The 13,882-nt window shown below is 46.0% G+C and overlaps 1 protein-coding gene across 13 annotated transcripts in view; it reads left to right on the top strand.

Moving 5' to 3' along the window:
* The window catches only part of CELF4 (CUGBP Elav-like family member 4), a 1,205,468-nt gene that overhangs the window by 1,046,184 nt on the left and 145,402 nt on the right, over nucleotides 1–13,882 (top strand). For all 13 annotated transcript variants that reach the window (XR_015868754.1, XM_088442426.1, XM_088442425.1 and 10 more), the window contains one exon: nucleotides 11,468–11,611. Coding sequence is in view for 12 of the 13 variants with exons in the window: in XM_088442426.1 (XP_088298552.1) it covers nucleotides 11,468–11,611 (144 nt within the window). In the remaining variant the exon portion in view is untranslated. The remainder of the gene's footprint in view (nucleotides 1–11,467; nucleotides 11,612–13,882) is intronic.

Raw genomic sequence — 13,882 nt, 5'->3', positions numbered from 1 at the left:
CACATCTTCTCTCTTCTCTACATCCTCCATATCTTCTCACGTCTCTCCTTCCACCATATCTTATCTTCTCTATTTCCACCACATCTTCTATCTTCTCTACATCCTCCATATCTTCTCTCTTCTCTCCTTCCACCACATCTCTCTTTTCTACGCCCTCTATATCTTCTCTCTTTCTCCTTCCTCCATATCTTCTCTCTTTCTCCTTCCACCACATCTTCTCTAGTCTATACATCCTCCATATCATCTCTCTTTCTCCTTCCTCCATATCTTCCATCTTCTCTCTTTCTCCTCCCACCACATCTTTTCTCTTCTCTACGTCCTCCAAATCTTCTCTCCTTCCACCACATCTTCTCTCTTCTCTACATCCTCCATATCTTCTCTCTTCTCTACGTCCTCCATATCTTCTCTCTTGTCTCCTTCCCCCATATCTCCCTCCATATCTCTCCTTCCTTCATTTCTAGTTTCCTCACTCTTTCCTCCATATCTTCTATTTTCTCCACTTCCTCCATACTGTATCTTCTCTGTACTCTTCTTCCTCTATATCTTCTCCCTTCTCCCTCCTCTATATATTTTCTCTTCTCTCCTTCCTCCATATCTTCTGTCCTCCATACATTCTCTCCTTATTCCCCTTTCTCCATATATTCTCTTTATTCCCCTTTCTCAATACATTCTCTCTTTATTCCCCTTTTTCAATATAATCTATAGTCTTTCCTTCCTCCATATCTTCTCTCTGCTCTCCTTTCTTTATATCTTCTCTCTTCTTTTCTCCCCCCATGTCCTCTCTCTTCTCCCCTTCCACTATATCTTCTCTCTCCTCCCTCCATGTCTTCTCTCTTTTCTTCTTCTTCTTTCATGTCTTCTCTCTCCTCTCTTTCCTCAATGTCTTTATACTTCTCTCCTTCCTTTATATATTCCCTCTTCTCTCCCTCCTCCATATGTACTCTCATCTCTCCTTCCTCCATTTGTACTCTCTTCTCTCCCTCCTCCATATGTACTCTCTTCTCTCCCTAATCCATATGCACTCTCTTCTCTCCTTCCTCCATATGTACTTTCTTCTCTTCTTCCTCCATATGTACTCTCTTCTCTCCCTCCATATGTGCTCTCTTCTCTCCCTCCTCCATATGTACTCTCTTCTCTCCTTCCTCCATATGTACTCTCTTCTCTCCCTCCTCCATATGTACTCTCTTCTCTCCCTCATCCATATGTACTCTCTTCTCTTCTTCCTCCATATCTTCTCTCTTCTCTCCTTCCTCCACATCTTCTCTCTTCTCTACATCCTCCATATCTTCTCACGTCTCTCCTTCCACCATATCTTATCTTCTCTATTTCCACCACATCTTCTATCTTCTCTACATCCTCCATATCTTCTCTCTTCTCTCCTTCCACCACATCTCTCTTTTCTACGCCCTCTATATCTTCTCTCTTTCTCCTTCCTCCATATCTTCTCTCTTTCTCCTTCCACCACATCTTCTCTATTCTATACATCCTCCATATCATCTCTCTTTCTCCTTCCTCCATATCTTCCATCTTCTCTCTTTCTCCTCCCACCACATCTTTTCTCTTCTCTACGTCCTCCAAATCTTCTCTCCTTCCACCACATCTTCTCTCTTCTCTACATCCTCCATATCTTCTCTCTTCTCTACGTCCTCCATATCTTCTCTCTTGTCTCCTTCCCCCATATCTCCCTCCATATCTCTCCTTCCTTCATTTCTAGTTTCCTCACTCTTTCCTCCATATCTTCTATTTTCTCCACTTCCTCCATACTGTATCTTCTCTGTACTCTTCTTCCTCTATATCTTCTCCCTTCTCCCTCCTCTATATATTTTCTCTTCTCTCCTTCCTCCATATCTTCTGTCCTCCATACATTCTCTCCTTATTCCCCTTTCTCCATATATTCTCTTTATTCCCCTTTCTCAATACATTCTCTCTTTATTCCCCTTTTTCAATATAATCTATAGTCTTTCCTTCCTCCATATCTTCTCTCTGCTCTCCTTTCTTTATATCTTCTCTCTTCTTTTCTCCCCCCATGTCCTCTCTCTTCTCCCCTTCCACTATATCTTCTCTCTCCTCCCTCCATGTCTTCTCTCTTTTCTTCTTCTTCTTTCATGTCTTCTCTCTCCTCTCTTTCCTCAATGTCTTTATACTTCTCTCCTTCCTTTATATATTCCCTCTTCTCTCCCTCCTCCATATGTACTCTCATCTCTCCTTCCTCCATTTGTACTCTCTTCTCTCCCTCCTCCATATGTACTCTCTTCTCTCCCTAATCCATATGCACTCTCTTCTCTCCTTCCTCCATATGTACTTTCTTCTCTTCTTCCTCCATATGTACTCTCTTCTCTCCCTCCATATGTGCTCTCTTCTCTCCCTCCTCCATATGTACTCTCTTCTCTCCTTCCTCCATATGTACTCTCTTCTCTCCCTCCTCCATATGTACTCTCTTCTATCCCTCATCCATATGTACTCTCTTCTCTCCCTCCTCCATATGTACTCTCTTCTTTCCTGCCTCCATATGTACTCTCTTCTCTCCTTCCTCCATATGTACTCTCTTCTCTCCTTCCTCCATATGTACTCTCTTCTCTTCTTCCTCCATATGTACTCTCTTCTCTCCCTCCATATGTGCTCTCTTCTCTCCTTCCTCCATATGTACTCTCTTCTTTCCTGCCTCCATATGTACTCTCTTCTCTCCTTCCTCCATATGTACTCTCTTCTCTCCTTCCTCCATATGTACTCTCTTCTCTCCCTCCTCCATATATACTCTCTTCTCTTATTCCTCCATATGTACTCTCTTCTCTCCCTCCTCCATATGTACTCTCTTCTTTCCTGCCTCCATATGTACTCTCTTCTCTCCTTCCTCCATATGTACTCTCTTCTCTCCTTCCTCCATATGTACTCTCTTCTCTTCTTCCTCCATATGTACTCTCTTCTCTCCCTCCATATGTGCTCTCTTCTCTCCTTCCTCCATATGTACTCTTTTCTCTCCCTCCATATGTACTCTCTTCTCTCCCTCCTCCATATGTACTCTCTTCTCTCCTTCCTCCATATGTACTATCTTCTCTTCTTCCATATGTACTCTCTTCTCTCCCTCCATATGTACTCTCTTCTCTCCTCTCCTTCCTCCATATGTACTCTCTTCTCTCCCTCCATATGTACTAACTAAATTTTATTTTTCCATATTTTCATTCTACCTTAGAATGTATTTTTCAAATTTGTTTTGTGGAGGTTAGAGCTGGAAGCCCCAGGCCAGGTTTTTAGTTTCAGTGCTCATGTGGGAACCAGGATTCTGGCTCGTGCCTGAGCTGATTGATGACTGAGAGACATCTTATTGCAGCCGGTCAGTGAGGGGTATATCTATAAAGCAGCAGGGTCCTCTAGCAGCACATAGTAGCAATGTGATTGTCCTATCACACTATGGGCAGACTGTAGTGTCACATCACCTCTACATGCATCAATATTCACGCGTCCAACTTTATATTGGTCTACTTTCTGCCTTGTGACCACCTCAATGCACCTCATGTGTAGTCTGCAAAGTACCAACTAGAACCATAATAAGCATGACATACTATTCTACTTAGGCTGAGCTGAGAATACGCTGTGTTCCCCAGTGGTACGTGTGTACGACTGCCACCACTGGATAAAGACAGTGGGTACACTTTTGGCACAACACCTTGTTTTAACAATAAGGGGTAAATTTACTAAAGTGAGAGTTTTTAGAAGTGGAGATGTTGCCCACAGCTATTATCTTCTAGAAGGTGCTAGTTAAATGTTAAGTAGAATCTGATTGGTTGCTATGGGCAACATCACTTCTGAAACTCACTTCTAAAAATTCTCTCTTTAGTAAATTTACCCCTATGTGTTAATGCATTCTCCTCTTAGTATAGAGAAACCAATGATCTTCATATCACTTTTTTATCTCGGAGTGGATGGGGAATATTAATTACCAATAGGAGAAGCTTGTTGTTGTTGTTGTTTAAGTGTGAAATTGTATTGGCCAATTACCCAACAATTACAGATAGTCAGTGCGATCATTAAAACCTCATCTACTGGATTGAATCTCGCACTAGACAGGTACAAGGACAATAAGGACATTTTAAATTATCTGAGTTTTCATTAAATTATCAGGGCAGAGGCACTCAGTGGCTATTATATGTAATGCAAAGAGACTGTTATCAGCCTTACCCTTCTTAGTGTATAATGTCACTTAAGGAGCTGGGCTCCCCCATTCTGGTACAGTACAACCAGTGGGCTTTTCAAATGGCTTATATTTACCAACTGATTCATTACAGTTAATGGAGACTTAAAAGTCATTTGCCGTTATCGAGAAATACAGTATGCTAGTATTAGCAGGCTATGGGGCAAGTTCAATTAGCTGCGAAAAGCAACGTTTTAGCGAATAGCATTCGCAGGTGCGAACTATTCGCCGGAAACTGCGCATCGAGCAATCCTATTGCCGAAGTTTGCGCACATGTTAAAACGCCATAGCCAAAAAACGGCAAACTGTTTTCACCATCTCAGAACAGGTGAATAAATGTGCAAAATCCCGATTTTTTGCTAAAAATGTGGGGACTTGGGGCCTGATTCAGCAAGGAACGCAGTTGCTAATACGCACGCCATCGGACGATTGTTGCGTACTGTGCATCGCAGTGCACGTGCACGAACTGGCCACTGCGATCGGGACTGCAAGAGTGATTGACAGGAAGCGTGATTAACATGAAGTGCCGTTTGTGGGTGGTCGAACGCAGGCGTGCCAGTGCGTTTGAACACCGTTGCAGGGGCGTGCATAAATTATCCACTGCGATGCCCTACGCAGCCTGAGGCCTGACATTCTCCAAAATACTGTATATTGCTTTTTAGAATTTTTCAACACTTAAGCAAATATGCATATAACACAATTTAAGAACCCAAAATACTTTTATTAGGGCCAGTGATACACTTCTATATTGACTTCCGATGTCATTTAGGCTTTTTATGGGGTACGGACTGACTTCCCCAAAATGTGCTGTACTTTTCGCGGATTTCACCATGCGCAGTTTTCGCACATATGCGTTTTCGCGTCTTTTGTAATAGGTTAGGGCGAAAAACGGGAGCGCGCATTTTAAAAATTATTTACTGTTATCACCCAGCAGATCTTCTCATATATTGCAATGGAAGGGTTTCTTGGGGTACACACCAGGGCTGGATGAATCTTTCTATGGTCAGTTACATCAGCATTGGGTTCTTTATAGACTGCCCACTGAGTTATGTCACCATGGGCAATGCTACAACTGCTCTTGAAGTCAAGCCCTAAGAAAATGCTGTATATGTATATGTAACTTTTAGAATGTAAGCTCTTACGAGCAGGGCCCTCTACCCTCTTGTGCTTCTCCCTACTTTAGTTTCATCTACTTCTTACTCCCGACTAGGGCACCTAACACTTGGTTGCTTACGCTCTGTTGCTTATCTGGGTGTTTTGGTCGCTAATGTAGCAATATATATATTATCCATGTCCTGGTCCTGTATTGTATTGTTCTGTAAGTCGCTTGTCTACAATTTGTTTATGTACTTTGCAAGGCGCTGCGGAACACTTGTGGCGTCATATAAATAAATGATAATAATAATAATATATCAATGCAGGTAATATCCTGATATTTTACAGAGTTATCATACAGTAGCTCTACACCAGAGAATGTCTGAAGGTACAGTATCAAGTCTGGAATGACTGGACCCTTGACCAATCTGGCTATATGTAAAGTACCATATTGAACAGACCAGATTGTTCAGGGATTAGGCTGAAAGACCAGACTAGCTTTTAACTTAACGTAAATCGTGGCACGATTCCAATGGTTTTCCCCTCAAAGTCACAAGATGCAATAGGAGGTGATTTTGAGGCTTAGGGCCAGATGTATTAATCCTTGGAGAGTGGACGGAGATAAAGTATGAACCAATCAGCTGCTAACTGTCATTTTTCAAACACAGCCTGTAATATAATAGTTAGGAGCTGATTGGCTGGTACTTTATCGCTGTCCATTTTATCTCTTTGCAAGGCTTAGTACATAGGCCCCTAAGAGCCACATTACAAATATATATATTTCTTTGCCAATGGTTAATACTCAATCAAAGGGGCCCCCAAAATAATAAAAATTTCAATGAGACAATTATTTAAAGACTTTATTATTGAGGGCAATTATGTTTACAAGTAATAACATTTAAAATTATATGGACAATAATAATTTTATGTTCATTGAGGCCATACTAATTAAGTAATGATAGAAGACGTACAACCATGCTGTTGCTTTTAGTGCCACACAAGTTTGTTATACAATTGGTGTTTGCCTCAATTATGTAATATGCTCCAATAATAAAATTATTTAAAAAAATTCTTGATCAATAATATTTTTATCATTTTAGGGTCCCTTAAATAGGGACAAAGTAGTACATGTATGTTATGTGGCTCTACATTGTGTGGCTCTTTATTATGCGCAATGTTTTTGCATTTCTGATGACTTTTATGTTTAACATGTAAAGAATTGCTGCGGCGACTGGCATCCAGTCAAGACTGATTCACGCGGATTTCTGGCGACTTTGCGTCTAGCCGCATTCTGGTACATAAAGTGACTTGAAACTCACTAGAAACTCACCAGAAATCTACCGCGTGCAACAGCACACACTGGGCCTCATTCAGACCCGCTCGCAAGTGCTATGCGCTCGCAAGCTAGTCGATGGTGGGGCACTGCGCATGCGCGGCGTGCGTGAGCCCCGGAGCGGGTGAGAAATTCACTCGCTCCGGGGCTCGCTACAAACGAGGCTAGCCCCGTTTTGCAGGTGGGGTGGGGAGGAGGCTGGCCAAATGAAGGAACGCCTGCCGTTTGGGGGCGGCCCTACTGACATCACTCGTGATGTCAGTAGTGAGCTTCCTGCTCTATTAGAGCAGGAAGCTCACTGGGACTTGCGGCATACGAGACCCTACCACAAGGGTCTCGTCGCAAGCCCGACCATCGCGACCATCACCTGGCCGCTCGCAAAGGCTGTGGGTGGTCACCCACAGCTTAGCGAGCGGCCAGGAGGCCGGTTTTCCAAAAAAAAGCGTCTGCCCTGACTTTTTGCGAGCGGCTCTGAATCAGGGCCACAGTACGCAAGAGACCTGACAAATAGAGTCTTATAATATGTTATATAAAATGAAAACAGAGGAACTGACAACAATATTATAATGATAGAAAAATCTCTATCAAGTCATTCAAATATAGTTAATAAACATAAATATATTTTGAATGGAGAATAAAATTTAGGCGCATATTTATTAATCAATATTAAGGATTTCTGAATCAGTATTAAGGATCCCTGGAATTAAAGGAGGAACCACAGCAGATATCAATAGAAGATGGCGTTAGAATATAGGTTACTATATTTGGGATGTTTCTTATACCCCTTTTACACCGGAGCTAAAACCCGGGTTTTTGAAGGGTTAACCCGGGCAGCTCCCTGGTGTAAAAGGGCAGAGAGTTGGATCGCCGGGTCGAGTGACCCGGCAATCCAACCCAGGTAACTAGCAGGGTTTAATACGGGCGTAGCCCGTGAAACCCTGCTGTGAGAACAGCGCACTCCGGGTCACGATGACCTGGAGTGCGCTGCTAGCTGGCCGATTGGTCCGGCTTCAATGGCGCTTGGAGATGACATAATCTCCAAGCGACCACTTTCACTCCGCAAAAGCCGGGTCTATGCAGACCCGACTGCGGTGTGAGCGGCGCTGACTCGGGAATATCCCGAGTCGGCGCCGACAAAATTCCGGGTCTGATCCGGAATTTAGGTGGAAAAGGGGTAATAGAGTGATCCTTCTCCACCTAACCCCCCTCCCCCCTAATGACACTTGTGCCCCTTTTTCTCTGCTTCCAGCTCTTCGCCAGGACAGGTGCTAATCGGAGCCCGTCTCCTGGTAGGAGCTTAGCACTAAATTTGCATGAAAATGTAAATTTTCACATTGCGAATGTGGGCGCAAAATATTTATCACATCTGCATCAAAAATGCGTATTGTGATAAATACAGTATAACTTTTATTATTTAACAAACAGAAGAGCAGTTACAATATAGTACTGACGTCCTACCGAAGGGTATACAACATTTTGGAAAAAGTTTACGAGCTCAGTATAACTCACATTTTATTTCACACACGGGCAAAACAAAACAACAGGCCCACCATAAAAACAGACACTTTAGAAATGAACAGTAAGAAACTGCTTCTAATCTAAAGTAGCCGAGCCAATATCCCCTGTATATTTCTCACTACGCTGTAACGAGTCTGCGGTCATTACAACCGGCTTAGTGGATAGCACAGCAGATCACGGTTAATTAAATAAGCATTGCAGTCTAATTAGGGCTGGGAAGGCTGAAACTTAGCAGGAAATGTATGCATTAAAAATATCCCTTTGTCGATGAGGTGCAATTAAGAGACTGATCAATAACAACATAATGCCTTTAAAAAAAATGGGACTTGTTCCCCCCTGTGGCATCAAAGCACGCATGTGTTTTATTCATTTAAAATTAGAATTTCTGGTCAATATACAAATATTCTCTCTTAGTGTCATAAACCGGCCAGAAGCTGCAAAATTAAAAACGAGATGGAGTTTGTTTTAGAAGATTAGATTCCTTAAAAAAAAGGTATTTGTTTATTTGCTGTATATATAGTTGGAAAACTAATTTAGCCATCTTTATTTTGTTGACAATAATAATGTTGGAGGAGACTGGGGGCCTCATTCAGAGGCGGTCATAGGATGCAAGCGGTCGTTCCGAAACAGAGCGGCCGCTTGCATCCTGAATGGCCGCCTCCATGTCGGTCGTTCGGCTGTGGGTTAACACCCACAGCTCTAACGACCGCTAAGGGGCTTACCACGAGACCCTAAGGTAGGGTCTCGTCAACCGTAAGCCCCAGGGAGCTCCCTGCTCTGTTTGAGCAGGAAGCTTCCCACTGACATCACTGATGATGTCAGTGGGGCCGCCCCCAAACGGCAAGCGTTCCAACAGGAACACCTCCGTTTGGCCGGGCACGCCCCCGGCCCGCCCAGCAAACGGAGCGAGCTGTCACTCAACATCGACAGCTCGCCCCGTCTGCTACGAGATCCCTAACGACGGATCACCCGTCGTTAGCCGGGTCTAGCGCATGCGCATGTTGGAGCCGGCTCCGTCGTGCGCATGCGCACTGGAGCAACATCGACTCGGTTTCAAGCTCGTAGAGCTAACGACTGGGTTTGAATAAGTTCCTGGGTCTTATTGTTAAATGCGCATTCGGTACACACTCCAAAATCTGTTGATTTGCATAGTGTGCCCAGTGTATGCCCAGACTAGTGTAAGCCCAGTGTATGCCCAGACTAGTGTAAGCCCAGTGTATGCCCAGACTAGTGTAAGCCCAGTGTATGCCCAGTAGTCTCCCCTACTGGAGATGTCCCTGCAAACTAGAATTGTGCCTAGGTGTACAGAGAGGGTGTAATACAGTATCTAAAGTGACTTAAGGCCTGATTCTGAGATGTACTGTACGTATTTGCAAAAGCTGATGCCTCTTGTGATTTTCTTGCAGCTTTCAAGCGGATTTAGGGGCTGATTCAGCACAGAACGGAATCAGCTTTGCAATTCCGTCCTTGCAAATAGCAAATGCAGCAAGAGGTGTCTGACACCCCTTACTGCATTTGCAATCCCAGCACTGCAACCAAGTTTGCAGGCTGGGATACCTATCGTGGCCATCGGGTGCAATTGTGGATGGTGGCGTCCAGCTGAGTAGGCCTAAACTTACGCAGGCTGGCCGGGTTCGCGAGGCCAGGAAACTGTGTCCGTGGATGCAGTTCCTGGCTTTGCCACTCCTGGAAAACAGGGCCGTCACGCCCCCGTTTCCGGGAACGCCGGCCTTCCAAGCCCCGTAAATGCCTCTGCCTGTCAATCATGCAGAGGCATAGCGGAGGCTGCGTGTGATCATGCAGAAGCCTTACTGTACACGCGCAGAACGGATTCTGTGCACTCGCAGATTCACAATAATCCGGAATCTGTGTTCTCTGTTGAATATGTGTTCGACCCGGGTTGACCCTTTCAAACACAAACCCCCCCCCCCCCCCCCTGTGTTGATCTGCAAATTACTGGGTAAAAGTGCTTTACCCGGTAATTTGATTTTCTGTGTGAAAGGGGTATAAGGCTAGGACCGGCAAAGCCACCAGGCACTCAAATGCCAGGTAAAAGCGATATTTCTGTGTGAAAGGAGTATAATAATATAACACTGCAACACTGTGATAGGCTGCCAGTCCACAACCTCATTGCCAAATTAACCATGAAAGGGAAACCACTAACATCTAAAAAGGGCCCCGCACTAATAACATCATGGTTTGATGTTGCTCTGGCTTATTCAGTCCTATGAATCAATTAATGTAGTGATTGTGGCCATACTGAATGCTCCTCCGCACAGAGGGCCTGATTCAGACCCGCTCGCGAGCGCTGAGCGCTCGCAAGCGGGTCGATGTTGGCCCAGTGCGCATGCGCACTACGGAGGCGGCTCCGTTGTGCGCATCCGCGAGACCCGGATTGCGACGGGCAAGCCATCGCTCTGGGTCTCGCTACAAAGGGGGCGTGCTGTCGATGGTGAGTGACAGCACGCCCCCTTTGTTGGGCGTGCCGGGGGCGTGGCTGCCCAGATGGAGGTGTTCCCATGGGAACGCCTACTGTCTAGGGCCGGCCCCACTGACATCACAAGTGATGTCAGTGGGTGGACTTCTTGCTCTGTACCCTACCACAAGGGTCTCGTCGCAAGTCCGATGGTCCCGATGGTCTTGACCATCGTGACCATCACCCTGGCCGCTCGCACTAGCTGTGGCCAGGAGGCCGCTCTAAAAATACAATAGGCGGGCACTGATTCAGAGCGAGCGCTCTGAAAGAGCGTCCGGCTCTGAATCAGGCCCAGAGCGCCCACAGAACCTCTCTCCTCCCCATTTTCTCTTTACAATCTCGCTGCAAATGAAATGTAATTATTTTGCCCTGCTCCATAAAATGAGGCACACCAGTGCCGCTACACTACCTACACAGAGACTCCCCTAGCCCCTGTGCAAACGTCTGCCACTGCACAAATGCAGCCACATTACTCTGTAAATGTACAGTACGTATACTGAGGGAGGCATAGATTTACTTGCGCAAACTGCGGCACGCAGCGGGACCACGGCTGATTCAGCCCCGTGATTTGTCTGGTTTACACTGCATAAAAAAATACTGCTTTATCTCACTTATCTTTTTATTACTCCTAAATTTGTATTACTATAGATGGCACAGAAATATATATTTCATCTATTTATTGTCCCACTTTGTAATATAATAACATGATACATGGTGATTGGTTTATACTTCATTGTTAGATTCGAAATGCACAAAATACTAGACTAGTGGAGCATGTGTTTGCATGTTTGTGTGTGTTACTAGTTCTGAGGTTTACTAACAAATAATATTTTCTTATACTTTTTTTTCCCCCTAGGGGGCATCTTCGAGCCTGGTGGTGAAATTTGCTGACACAGACAAGGAACGCACAATGAGGCGCATGCAACAAATGGCTGGGCAGATGGGAATGTTCAACCCCATGGCAATCCAGTTCGGGGCCTATGGCGCCTACGCTCAAGCAGTAAGTTTATAAAACACAGTTCAACATTATTATACAATAAAATGTATCATATACCCTCAATCGTAACTGACAAGATGTGACTGCAAAAATAATTGCGACTTTAAACTGCGATATTCATCTATATACCTAATATAAATATATATATATATATATATATATATAGTATAGATATACATAGATATATATATACAGGCAGAAATATTTAACTTAAATCCAGGACAATATGACAGTATGTGCTGGGCTGCAGGTTACAGCAATACATTTTGAAAATTTTCAGTTCATATCACCCAATGGATTGTAAGAAACCAGAATACTGTGGTTCATTCTTAAGTAACATTACAATGTGCAGCTACAGTGGGAGTGGGAAGAATGTGCAGCTACAGTGGGAGAGGGGAGAATGTGCAGCTACAGTGGGAGTGGGGAGAATGTGCTGTTACAGTGGGAGAGGGGAGAATGTGCAGCTACAGTGGGAGAGGGGAGAATATGCGGCTACAGTGGGAGAGGGGAGAATGTGCTGCTATAGGGGGAGAGGGGAGAATGTGCTGCTACAGTGGGAGAGGGGAGAATGTGCAGCTACAGTGGGAGAGGGGAGACTGTGCGGCTACAAAAGGAGAGGGTAGAATGTGCGGCTACAGTGGGAGAGGGGAGACTGTGTGGCTACAGTGGGAGAAGGGGGAATGCGTGGCTACAGTGGGAGAGGGGAGAATGTGCGGCTACAGTGGGAGAGGGGAGAATGCGCGCCTACAGTGGGAGAGGGAAGAATGTGCGGCTACAGTGGGAGAGGGGAAACTGTGCAGCTACAGTGGGAGAGGGGAGACTGTGCTGCTACAGTGGGAGAGGGGAGAATGTGCGGCTACAGTGGGAGAGGGAAGAATGTGCAGCTACAGTGGGAGAGGGGAGACTGTGTGGCTACAGTGGGAGAGAGGAGACTGTGCTGCTACAGTGGGAGAGGGGAGAATGCGCTGCTACAGTGGGAGAGGGGAGACTGTGCAGCTACAGTGGGAGAGTGGAGACTGTGCTGCTACAGTGGGAGAGGGGAGAATGTGCAGCTACAGTGGGAGAGGGGAGACTGTGTGGCTACAGTGGGAGAGGGGAGACTGTGCTGCTACAGTGGAAGAGGGGAAACTGTGTGGCTACAGAGGGAGAGGGGAGACTGTGCTGCTACAGTGGGAGAGGGGAGAATGTGCGGCTACAGTGGGAGAGGGAAGAATGTGCGGCTACAGTGGGAGAGGGGAGAATGTGCGGCTACAGTGGGAGAGGGGAGAATATTGCTGCTACAGTGGCAGAGGGGAGAATGTGCTGCTACAGTGGGAGAGGGGAGAATGTGCTGCTACAGTGGGAGAGGGGAGAATGCGCTGCTACAGGGGAGAATGTGCGGCTACAATGGGAGAGGGGAGAATGTGCGGCTACAGTGGGAGAGGGGAGACTGTGCGGCTACAGTGGGAGAGGGGAGATTGTGCGGCTACAGTGGGAGAGGGGAGAATGTGTGGCTACAGTGGGAGAGGGGAGAATGTGCTGCTATACGGGGAGAGGGAATAATGTGCTGCTATAGGGGGAGAGGAGAGACAGTGCTTAGACAGTGGGAGAGGAATATGCTGCTACAGTGGGAGAGGGGAGATTGCGCTGCTACAGGGGAGAATGTGCGGCTACAATGGGAGAGGGGAGAATGTGCGGCTACAGTGGGAGAGGGAGAATGTGCTGCTACAGTGGGAGAGGGGAGAATGTGCTGCTACAGTGGGAGAGGGGAGAATGTGCTGCTATAGGGGAGAGGGAATAATGTGCTGCTATAGGGGGAGAGGAGAGACAGTGCTTAGACAGTGGGAGAGGAATGTGCTGCTACAGTGGGAGAGGGGAGAATGTGCTGCTACAGTGGGAGAGGGGAGAATGCGCTGCTACAGGGGAGAATGTGCGGCTACAATGGGAGAGGGGAGAATGTGCGGCTACAGTGGGAGAGGGGAGAATGTGCTGCTACAGTGGGAGAGGGGAGAATGTGCTGCTATAGGGGGAGAGGGAATAATGTGCTGCTATAGGGGGAGAGGAGAGACAGTGCTTAGACAGTGGGAGAGGAATGTGCTGCTACAGTGGGAGAGGGGAGACTGTGCTGCCATAGGGGGAGAGGGGAGAATGTGCTTCTACAGTGGGAGAGGGGAGAATGTGCTGCTACAGTGGGAGAGGGGAAACTGTGCGGCTACAGAGGGAGAGGGGAGACTGTGCTGCTACAGTGGGAGAGGGGAGAATGTGCGGCTACAGTGGTAGAGGGAAGAATGTGCA

The sequence above is a fragment of the Taudactylus pleione genome, unplaced genomic scaffold (assembly GCF_031769625.1).
Source record: "Taudactylus pleione unplaced genomic scaffold, aTauple2 ptg000311l, whole genome shotgun sequence".
In the NCBI taxonomy this organism is placed as follows: domain Eukaryota; kingdom Metazoa; phylum Chordata; class Amphibia; order Anura; family Myobatrachidae; genus Taudactylus; species Taudactylus pleione.
This window is presented reverse-complemented; position numbering and strand designations above follow the sequence as displayed.